This window comes from Salvelinus alpinus, chromosome 18 (assembly GCF_045679555.1).
Source record: "Salvelinus alpinus chromosome 18, SLU_Salpinus.1, whole genome shotgun sequence".
Lineage (NCBI taxonomy): Eukaryota > Metazoa > Chordata > Actinopteri > Salmoniformes > Salmonidae > Salvelinus > Salvelinus alpinus.
Window position 1 is genome coordinate 23496247 of NC_092103.1, and position 12163 is coordinate 23508409.

General features: G+C 40.8%; 1 protein-coding gene and 1 long non-coding RNA gene across 6 annotated transcripts in view; one reads left to right on the forward strand and one right to left on the reverse strand.

Annotated features, from left to right (window-relative positions):
* Nucleotides 1–2518: 2518 nt before the first annotated feature.
* LOC139544026 (uncharacterized) lies at nt 2519–10039 on the reverse strand. The gene is made up of 2 exons (XR_011668792.1): nt 9693–10039; nt 2519–7914 (listed from the first exon to the last, which is right to left on the reverse strand). It is a non-coding gene; the product is annotated as an uncharacterized lncRNA (long non-coding RNA).
* Nucleotides 10040–10293: 254 nt separating this feature from the next.
* The window catches only part of LOC139544041 (splicing factor, suppressor of white-apricot homolog), a 127717-nt gene continuing 125847 nt past the window's right edge, over nt 10294–12163 (forward strand). For 3 of the 5 annotated variants that reach the window (XR_011668795.1, XM_071350724.1, XM_071350726.1), the window contains exons 1-3: nt 10294–10662; nt 11064–11183; nt 11621–11784. Coding sequence is in view for 4 of the 5 variants with exons in the window: in XM_071350724.1 (XP_071206825.1) it covers nt 10463–10662; nt 11064–11183; nt 11621–11784 (484 nt within the window). In the remaining variant the exon portion in view is untranslated. Of the gene's footprint in view, nt 10663–11059; nt 11275–11620; nt 11785–12163 lie in introns of all 5 variants that reach the window. The other 2 variants (XM_071350727.1, XM_071350725.1) reach the window with 2 other exon arrangements.

Genomic DNA, 12163 nt, shown 5'->3' on the forward strand with positions numbered 1-12163 from the left:
AAGGTTTCCCATCTCCACAGATGAACTCCAGAGCACTGTCAGAGTGACCATCGGGTTCTAGGTCACCTCCCTGACCAAGGTTATTCTCCCCCGATTGCTCAGTTTGGCCAGGTGGCCAGCTCTAGGAAGCGTCTTGGTGATTCCAAACTTCTTCCATTTAAGAATGATGGATTCCACTGTGTTCTTGGGGACCTTCAATGCTGCAGACATTTTTTGGTACCCTTCCCTAGATCTGTGCCTCAACACAATCCTGTCTCGGAGCTCTACGGACAATTTCTTCAACCTCATGGCTTGGTTTTTGCTCTGACATGCACTGTCAACTGTGGGACCTTATATGTGTTTGCCTTTCCGTTTGTGTTTGCCTTTCCAAATCATGTCCAATCAATTGAATTTACCACAGGTGGACTCCAATCAAGTTGTAGAAACATCTCAAGGATGATCAATGGAAACAGGATGCACCCGTGGTAAACCTGAACCTGAATACTTACAGTACCAGACAAAAGTTTGGACACACCTACTCATTCAAGGGTTTTTCTTAATTTTTTACTATTACATACATTCCAGAATAATAGTGAAGACATATGAGATAACACATATGGAATCATAGTAACCAAGAAAGTGTTAAACATATCAACACATATTTTCTATTTGAGATTCTTCAAAGTAGCTACCCTTTGCCTCATCACCATATTGGTATTTATTTTGCTCCTTTGCACTCCTCCTTTTTTATGAGGGTGGGGGTGAGCCTAATGAGAGAAAAGAGTACCCTAGATGGAGCTGGATCAGACAGGCCCTATCAGACAGGCTGCTTTTGGGCTCACTGTGATCTGACATTTTTTCTAAATCCCACAGCAGCTTCCTTATACAGCCTAGCCAGTGTGACGCTAACCTCTGATTGATTAGCATTTATTTCTGCCATTAACCTGTTTGTCCACCTGACACCGTCGTTGTAAATTGGAGAAAAGCCCTACATGCTAGTATTGTTTCATTTGTTTTTGTTGGGTGAGGTTTTTCATCTGCCCTCATTCCTATGTTTCCTCAAGCGGATCATTATTGAGTTTGATAAACACCATTAGGTAAATTGGCCTGCCGGAGAGAGAGAGAGATCCCAGTGGCCCACTCTCTCTCTCCCTACTGTTGCATATTTTGTTCCAAATTCCAAATTGAGCCAACTTCCCTTTAAGGACTTGGCAATGTGCTAATTTGAAGAACATGCTGTAATCATTAATAAAATACTTCAACATAAAGTCAGAGCCAACACAAGGGGATAATTGTCATAAATGGTAACTGTCATGTTAATCTCCTGTGTACAGACTACCACCCAGTAAACCCGGGAATTTTTTAAAATAAAATATCCTTGGAAGTTTCTCCTAACATTCACAAAAGTGTTGCTCACAACATCTGTAACAACCACCACAGAACATTCCCCAAACGTTCTCATTAGGTTTCCAAGTAAAGAACAGAAAAATTGTCTTCTGGGAACATTCTTGCAACATCAGACAAATGTTTTATACAAACATTGTATAATCATAAGCACAATTGGACAGTTTTTGTGTTATGAGAACATTTGCCACAACCGAACAAATGTTCGAGGAACTTTCACTGAACCAATTTTGGTTTGCTGGACAATATCTTTGGTATTTCTGTCATGTAGATCTGGAATTCTTACAGGTTACATGACGTGTCCAAGATCATCGAGAAATGTATTCATCTAATCTGGAACCATAGTTTTTCCTGGTCGGGTCATGTGGTCAGAAAAAAATCTTGGACCTAATAATTTATCCAAATATCCTATCCATTCATTCCAAGAAAAAATAAGTGAATGAGTTCAAGAATAGAGTTATTGGTTGACCTTTGCAGGAAGCAACACATGAGTCTAATTAGCTTTACTAAATTATAGAACCCTGAAAGATAAAGTAGGCTACCTGCAGCTTTGACCTCCATGCAGGTTAGCTCAGACTGAATGCAGCAAATGGCTTTTTCCCTCTTGCTGAAATAGAAATATACACACCTTAATTAACTGAACCTCAAGAGGAAAATAATTTAGCCTTGAAATGACTAACGTAGTTTATGGGAGGTACTGTATATTTCAGCTTTCAGCAATGTACAGTAGAGGTGCAGTTTGTGTGTGTGCACGAGCACGTGTGCATGCGTGCTTGGTCATCACTTCATGTGAGATTACTCTCCCTTTATAACAATATCTTGTCCACCTGCACTTTAGAATGGCCAGACCTACTGCATGTTGCTCAGTGAGGGGTAGAAAAACTACATGGAGTATGACACAGATGACAAAATGATGAGCTTGGGTAATGTAATCAATTTGCCCAATGATGGAGCAAGGAGGAGTGTGTAAATGTAATTTCCTTTCTGAACGAGAAACAAGATGTACTTGACATTTCCTATGGCATCCTGAGCAATCTGTCATTTTGACCATTCTGTTCGATTGTCACGCATGATTCTAATCCAACTGTCACGATCGTCGTTAGGAGAAAGAGAGGAGGACTAAGGCGCAGCGTAATAACAATACATCTTCCTTTTTAATGAAGACGAAACAAACACTTTTACAAACTAACAAAACGTGAAGCTATACAAAACAAATAAGTGCAGACACTGGCAACTTACACATAGACAATTACCCACAACCTACCTAATGACTATGGCTGCCTAAATATGTCTCCCAATCAGAGACAACGATAGACAGCTGTCTCTAATTGAGAACCAATCCAGGCAACCATAGACTTACATAAACACCTACACTGAACACAACCCCATGAACTCTACAAACACCCCCTAGACAATACAAACACCCTAGAGGAGACAAAAACACACAAACATCCCCCATGTCACACCCTGACCTAACTAAAATAATAAAGAAAAACAAAGATAACTAAGGCCAGGGTGTGACACCAACGAGCCCGACGACAGCAAAATAACTATGCAGACATGCCAAGCAGGTGTATTAATAACTTTACATAATGGCAGATTCCTATGAAAAGGGTGGACAGAATATAAACAGTTTCATGGCTAAACAGCTCAAACTGACTGGCCAAAAAATGTAGGTAGCCTATGCATAGTGCACATCCTTTCCTGAAATCATTCACATTTATTTTGTCAAATGTAGTAGGAAAGGACAGTGAGAGTGAAATGCATTGAAACATGAAGTACTAGGAACCCTGGGGGTACCTGGCCTGTCCATAGGGGGTACTTGAGAAGACTCATGAGACGATGAGGGGAACTTCAGGGCTACTCCAGGCAGAGCAAAATTCAGTTGGTGGTATGGTAACCAAAAAAGGTAGGGAACCACTGAAGTACATCATTCAATGGCCAATCTGTGTTTAAAAATCATGACAAAAATGCGCAAGATTTCTCTTTAATTATTAGTTCAAAAGTTCACATAGAAAAAAAAAAGATAATAATGACATGTGGATGTGGAGTGGCAAAAATTAGGAACAAGTTAACTGATGTTTGATAAGGCTTAGTAGAGTTAATGATTAGTGATACTCCTTGTATTTGTATAGATTAAACATTGGTTAAGAGGTTATAGCGAGCCCAGCAGTTCTAATGATGTCCAGAGAAGATCCGGCTATCAAGAACTGTCTTATGAAGTTGCAGCTGCTCATATATTTTTTGTGCCAATCTTTTTTACCCCATAACTTTCAAGAATGCAATGTGTTCACTATTTTTTAATGCAATGAGTAACTTTAGCTCAGTCAGACATTCCCCTCGACAGTTGCTGACATTTTAGACCTAATTTCAAATGTAATAATAAAATTGACTTTTGTGACAACCAATGTGTCTGAATATCCAGTGATGTTGATAGAATGCAATTATAGTCGGCCTTTCAGAGACTTGAACTCTTGTATTTCACTGTTGCAGGGGGTGGGCAGAGGAGTTTACAAAATCTATCAAAATCTATAATAATGATGGAGGAATATTATTCTGGGTGGCAGTCTGTTTCTGCTTTAGCCAATTATAGCATGATGACTGTTTTCTGCAACTAGACCTAGAAAATAATTTTGGTAACACTTTATTTGGATAGTCCATCTGTAGATGATCTACAGACTATCTGTAACATTCAACTAACTATCTACTAACCCTATCTCTAACCCTAACCTTAACCTTAGCAAGCAGTTGCTGAACAACAGATAGTCTGTTGATAGAATGACCATCTTTAGAGCATCTACAGATGGAGCATTTCTAACTCTCCAAATAAAGTGTGGCCGAAATTTTGGAAGAGACCATTTTGTTTGCCTCCCTGTTGTGCTGTCTATGCGTCTCAGCATCTTCTCTGCTGTCATTCTGTTCTTCTTCTTGTTCTCCGTCTGTCTGTCTGTCTGCCTAAAGGGCAATTCCACAAATTTTCAACCTAATTTTCATTATCTCCAGCACAATACCAGTGTCTACATATGTGAAAACTGCGCTCTCTGTAGCCAATGTGCGTAAGACCTTTAAACAGGTTAACATTCACAAGCCCGCAGAGCCAGGCAGATTACCAGGACACGTACTGAGAGCATGCGCTGACCAGCTGGCACATCAATACCATCATCCCAGAAACCCTGGATCCACTCCAATTCGCATACCACTCCAACAGATCCATAGATGACGCAATCTCTTTTGCACTCCACGCTGCCCTTTCCCACCTGAACAAAAGGACCACCTACATGAGAACGCTGTTCATTGACTACAGCTCAGTGTTCAACACTATAATGCTCTACAAGCTCATCACTAAGCTAAGGACCCTGGGACTGAACACCTCCTTCTGCAACTGGATCCTGGACTTCCTGATGGGCCACCCTCGGGTGGTGAGGGTAGGCAACAACACATCCGCCATGCTGACCCTCAACATGGGGGTCCCTCAGAGGTGCCTGCTCAGTCCCCTCCTGTACTTCCTGTTCAACCACGACTGCGTGGCCGCGCACGACTCCAACGCCATCATTAAGTGGTAGGCCTGAACACCAACGACCAAGAGACAGCCTATAGGGAGGGGGTCAGAGACCTGGCAGTGTGATGCCAGGATAACAACCTCTCCTTCAATGTGGGCAAGACAAAATAACTTATCATGGACCACAGGAAACAGAGGGCCGAACACACCTCCATTCACATAGACAGGGCTGTAGTGTTGCATGTCGAGGGTGTCCACATCACTAAGGACTTATCATGGTCCAAACACACCAACACAGTCTTGAAGAGGGCACGACAACGCCTCTTCTCCCTCAGGAGGCTTAAAAGATTTGGCATGGGGTCTCAGATCTTCAGAAAGTTCTACAGCTGCACCATTGAGAACATATTGACTGGCTGCATCACCGCTTGGTATGGAAACTGCTCGGCATCCAACCTCAAGACGCTACAGAGGGTAGTGCGTACGGCCCAGTACATCACTGGGGCCGAACTCCCTGCCATACAGGACCTCTATGCCAGACAGTGTCAGAGGAAGGCCCTAAAAATTGTCAAAGACTCCAGCTACCCAAGTCATAGACAGTTCTCTCTGCTACTGCATGGCAAGCGGTACTGGAGCTCAAAGTCTGGGATGAAAAGGCTCCTTAACAGCTTCTACCCCAAAGCCATAAGACTGCTGAATAGTTAATCAAATGGCTACCCAAACTATTTACATTGACTTCTTTTATTATATATATTTTTTATCGTAATTGTTTTGCACTGACTATTTGGCATTAGACTCTACCCACACAATCACACATAGGGCTCCAAAGGGTCGGACATTTTCCATGGGAAGCTAATTTTGCTTAACTTCATCAAAAAAAGTTAGCTTATAACAGTGAACCTTTTTTGTGGGATACACATAAGGCAATTCTAGGTCTTGTGGCATATTTTGTCTAAACTATCCCCAATTCAATGGAATTGCAACCCTCTGCATGCACAGTGCATTCTTCCATCACATGTACAGCTGATTCTCAAGATCTTGCACACTAATGAGATACTATTGAGCCCACACTACTACACTGTCTGAGCCAAGGCCTACATGCTTTCTGGTAAGTTTTGATTACAATACTGGGTGGCATGACATACATGATTTTTTGTAAACTAGTAAATAGTAGCCCACAGCAAAGTGTATTTAAATCATTTCTAACTTGTTAACAATTCCTGCTAGTTAGTTTTTGCTACCATGTGGGTTTTAGCTTGATTGAGCCTACTAACTGAGGAATGTTAATTCGCCTGTTTCCATAAATGTTTAATTTTAAAACATTTTCCTAACAAAGGAGTTGTTTAATCTAACTGCTTAACTATTTATCTGTACATGGAATTGTATTTTTTACTCCTTTCTTTCTAATCTTTACAAGAAAATGCCACGGGCACCATCTGATGTGTGGAGACATTTCACTGCAGCTAATGTAGAAGGAAAAGATGTGTACATTTACAAATACTGTGCCAAATCATATGTGAAGAATGCAACAAAGATGCAGAATCATCTGGCCAAGATGAATCAGACACCTTATCGATAGCAACAGCTCATGGTCCTCCTGGAATCAGAAGTTTTTTTGACTCAATGGAGGAACGTAGTCAAAGAAATGCTGATGAATGTCTTGCTCGAGCTGTGTATGCAACTGGTTCACCTCTGATGCTCACAAGCAATGTGTTTTGGAAGAGATTTCTGAATGTTCTTTGCCCAGCATACACCCCTCCAACCAGACATGCTTTATCTACTAATTTGCTGGATGCAGAGTTCAACAGAGTTCAAGTGAAGATCAAGCAAATCACAGAGAAAGCAGACTGTATCACAATCATCTCTGATGGGTGGTCGAATATTCGTGGGCAAGGAATAATTAACTACATCATCTCCACCCCTCAACCAGTATTATACAAGAGCACAGACACAAGGGACAACAGACACACCAGTCTCTACATTGCAGATGAGCTGAAGGCAGTCATCTATGACCTTGGACCACAGAAGGTATTTGCACTGGTGACAGACAATGCTGCAAACATGAAGGCTGCTTGGTCTAAAGTGGAGGAGTCCTACCCTCACATCACACCCATTGGCTGTGCTGCTCATGCATTTAATCTGCTCCTCAAGGACATCATGGCACTGAAAACAATGGATGCACTCTACAAGAGAGCCAAGGAAATGGTTAGGTATGTGAAGGGTCATCAAGTTATAGCAGCAATCTACCTCACCAAGCAAAGTGAGAAGAATAAGAGCACCACACTGAAGCTGCCCAGCAACACCCGTTGAGGTGGTGTTGTCATCATGTTTGACAGTCTCCTGGAGGGGAAGGAGTCTCTCCAAGAAATGGCCATATCACAGTCTACCAATACAGATGTAAGAGAAGAAATCCATACAGCCCTGCCCACTTCACTGTTGCTCCAAGCAGAGGAAACTGCAGTTCTGAAATACATCAAAAAGCATGAAGACTTCTGCCTGAAGCCCATACACGCCGCAGCGTACATGTTGGACCCCAAGTATGCTGGCAAGAGCATCCTGTCTGGTGCAGAGATCAACAATGCCTACGGTGTCATCACTACCATGTCTCGCCACCTTGGCCTGGATGAGGGCAATGTTCTTGGCAGTCTGGCGAAGTACACTTCCAAGCAAGGGCTTTGGTATGGAGATGCAATATGGCAGTCGTGCCAAAATATCTCATCAGCCACCTGGTGGAAGGGACTTTGTGAATCTGAGGCTTTTTCCCCTGTTGCCTACATCATCCTCCAAATCCCACCAACATCAGCCGCCTCAGAGCGCAACGGGTCCTTGTTTGGGAACACACACACCAAAGCACGCAACAGGCTGACCAATACAAGAGTTGAAAAGTTGGTGGCCATCCGGGCAAATTTGAGGCTTTTTGAGCCTGACAACGAGCCATCCTCAACAAGGTTGGAAAGTGACAGTGAAGATGAGGCCTCAGAGTCTGATGTTCAAGAGATGGACATTGAGGAAGTCCAGGGAGAAGACATGGAAGCCTGAGAGGAAGAACCAAAGCTTTAGTTTCAATACTATCATTTTACAGATGTATGTTGAAAACGTTTTTCGGAGATGCGATGGATCATTGGGATCATTCAATATTCCCTTTCTTTTGTTGTTCAGTGAAATAATCCCATGTGAAGAGTCAACTCATTTAATTAAAGTTCAATTCGTAACTAAATAGTTTTTTTTATTTCTATTGGACGGATTTGATTATTTGCAATTATGTCTACTTATGGTTTATGTTTATGTCTCCATATGATATGGTAAATATATCCAATGCAAAAAACATCTACATTTAAATGGTATTCATGTTAGTTTGTGTATATTTCTGTTAATTCCCATATATTCCTGTTAATTCCCATGGAAAATTTCCACCTCTGAATATTCCCCAAAATGTGCAACACATACTACACTGATACTCCAACACACACACACACACATACACACACAGTACATACACTCACACACATATAAATATTGATGCCACACACATACACACTTAAGCATAGACACACTTTCGCACTCTCCACATATGCTGCTGCTACTCTTTTTATTATATATCCTGATTGCCTAGTCACTTTTACCCCTACCTACATGTGCATACTGTATTACCTCGTACCCCTGCACATTGACTCGGTACCGGAACTCCTTGTATATCGCCTCGTTATTGTTATTTTATTGTGTTACTATTTCCTTTTTTATTTAGCAAATATTGTTCTTACTTTTTAAACTCTGCATTGTTGAGAACGGGCTCATAACTAAGCATATCACGGTAAAGTCTACACCTGTTGTATTCGGCGCATGTGACCAATAATTTTTGATTTGATTCGATATATGAAAACTGCACATTTCTACGTTTTGTAGAAAAACATATACAATTTTAAAGTTCTACCTGATGATATCATCAGAAGTTAAAACATTTTAAAAACAGTGATTTTCAAACACTGTGACCTTTGCAGTGACGTGGTGAGCAAGAAAATACCAACACTCTCGCTAGAAACTCGTAGCATGTTTTGAAAATCACAGTTTTTTAAACTTTTAATCCTACCCTGTGTCACAGAGAAGCATTTTTTAGGATGTTTCTTTTTATATTTTTAACCAAAGATCAGAGAAACACTGTTTTCACATACTGTATGTAGACACTGGTTTCAAATCAAATCACATTTTATTAGTCACACGCTTCATAAACAACAGATGTAGAATAACAGTGAAATGCTTAATTATGGGGCCTTCCCAACAATGCAAAGTGAAAGGAAATAATATAAAAGTAAAACATGTAATAATAAAAGTAATAATAAAATCAAAATGAGTTACAATAACTTGGCTGGCGATAATAAATATGAGGTTGAAAGGTGGCAGAATTACCCTTTAAGCCTTATACGTTATAATAGCCAAGCTAACGACTTATGTCATATGTGTTGCCCTGAATCAACACCCTAAGTGGTAATTACTATTACAGCACTTCAGACTGGTTGATATGCATAAAAAATGTCTTCATAATAAGATAATACATTAGTGTATTATAATTTATCTAACTACATATTTGGCTGGACAGCAAAAATACTTTAATTCCATTTTTCTAATTTCCACTGTTTGTGCTGTTAGTGCTCTTTGCCTTTGTATGGCTTGCATTTTGTATTTACTACAAATTTCACACTCTTTTTTTCTCAAGAACAAAATATATATTGAACAACGACACTTTCTCACAAGATAAAACATATACTACAAAGTCTGATTTCAGTCTTAACTCAATTTTGATCAAAAGTGTACTTACTGCATTTTGCCTTTGTAGGGCAGCATGGGCCACTGGCAATGTTACCTTTGCATCGTTTTTTTTTGTTTGTGTCAATTTCGACCAGCCCACCCAACAAAAAAATGGTCCAGCCAATCTGGCATTTGCCAGAATTGCCAGATTGCCAATACGCCCCTGCCCACCTCGGAAGCCTACCTCTATTTTTTTCTCAATAAACACCTTTTAGACAAGCATATATATATGTATATGTATGTGTCAAAATGTTAAACTACCTAATGTCGTTTAAGTGTATGGTAGTTTAAGGAATTAAATCTCAGAAACCGGTAGGATTTACAGAGTAGAGCAAATTCAGGCTAGACGACTTTACGATCTCACCATTTCTCTCTCGAAAGTTATTTCATAATCATACTGTAGCACATTCAACATGCACAAATAGAGGGCATTAACTCATAAAATCACAGACTGTGTATTATATATTATCAAATGTAGATACATAATGAATACTGTTACTTCTCTTCAGAATATAGTGAAATTAAACGTTTATTTTACGTATAGTGTTTTTCTATCTTGAAGAGCAATTGGCGAATCTACATATATGAACCAAAAGTGTAATTTACAAACTTTTCCAAAATGGCTGCACATGTCAGAAATAGGTTTTTGTGAGTATGTTTATTGTGACATTTTATGTGTCATTTTAACCGAGAAAGAAAGACTTTGTAGTACGACAAGAATTGAACGATAGTAATATAACTTATCTAGCGCGCTAGATTTCTTTCACGTGCAAATTTGGAATGTATCGGCGCGGCGGGGGCAAGAGGGACCACAATAACAAGCCGGCGAAGAAGGATGAGAGTGACAGCAATAAATATGCCGAGATTCTCGTGTTCGGCTATGCCTGCAAGCTGTTCCGGGATGACGAGAGGGCTCACTTCCACGAGCAGGGCAAACAGCTCATCCCATGGATGGGGGACAAGAACATCCTGATTGATAGGTCGGTTGAACAAACCTAAAGGAATTGTTATCCTAACCAACTTTCCTAATCCCAGATCTGTCTTTCGAAGGGACTGATCGGATTCTTGCAAACATAACTGTGACATAAAAGTATTGGCAAACCATTTATCTAGCTTGCTAATGACGTCCTTTTGGCCTCATGAAACCGAAGATGCACTAACTATTAACAGGGTAACAGAGCATCATGTCAAGATGCTGTGTCCTCCTTTAAGTTGGCCATATATTTCAACAGTGAACATGCTCTACATGAGACTGACAGTTGGCTATGATGACCTGTAAAAATAGTTGTTTATTTGGAAATATACCCACGGGCCTGCCTCTTGTTTCGAATGTATGTGTGTGTCTCTCTATCACATAACCAGCCCTTATTTCCCCAGCAAGTAGCCTAAGGCTAAGGGGTCCTGCCTGGCCCCCCAATGCCAACCCCAGCGCCCACTCTGGAGAGGTGGAAGAGAGGAGCGAACGCAGGAAAATATCGTCCGTTTGGGTTCTTACGGATAGGTATTTATGTGCTCGGGTTTGTGTGGATGTACCTTTTTTACAGATATAGAAGGAATTATGCATATTATATGGGGAAGTTAAACCCTGTAAGGTAAGACGCGAGTTGTTTTCTTTTGTTTTTGTGTTCATGCAGGGCTGTTTCTCCATAGGGATTGTTGAGAGAGGAATGAGATAGGCTACACTGAGTAAGCTTGCCAGAGAACTGCACTAGATAGGCCTATGTCAGGAGTTGTTCATGTTAGGCTGTCTGTATTGTGACGAGATTGCTCAGTTCCAGTACCATACACTCCCTCATGAAAGACTTGTGACTGAGGTAGCACGTTTTGTTGTTAAAAACTCTTGGTTTTAGGGTCCCATCTGTGTTGGTAAGTAGGTCCATGTGTTGTCTTTCCTCAGTTGCTTCTTCTATTCCTCTAACCCCTCTCTTCACCCTACAGGTATGATGGGCGCGGTCACTTGCATGACCTCTCGGAGTACGACACAGGCTCGTGGAACAGAGACTACCAGCTGTCCGAGGAGGAGGCCAGGATCGAGGCCCTGTGTGATGAGGAGAGGTACCTGGCCATGCACACAGACCTACTGGAGGAAGAAGCCAGACAAGGTAGACCAATCAGTCATAGCTGGGGGATCATACTCTGTCTCCTGTGTCTGAACTGCTGAGCAATGCCTCCACTCATCTGGTGTTGAAGACAGTAAAAGTTCCAAGATTTGTTTTATAAAAAATAAATAATTGTATTGATGGTACATTACCAGTACCACCTATCTTTACAAGACCGTAGAACACGCAAACAAAAGTCAAAAGACACTTCAATTTGTTCTGTATTGCTTCACAGACATCTGTGAATGGAGAAATAAGCTCTGTGAGCCCTTTCTAAAAGCCATGAAATGTGATTGACTGAAAAGCCTTTTTTTGAGAAAGAAAGCATTTTTTTCCCAAATAAAGCCTGAACTATATAATAAAGCTAGACCTTAACCTTTTA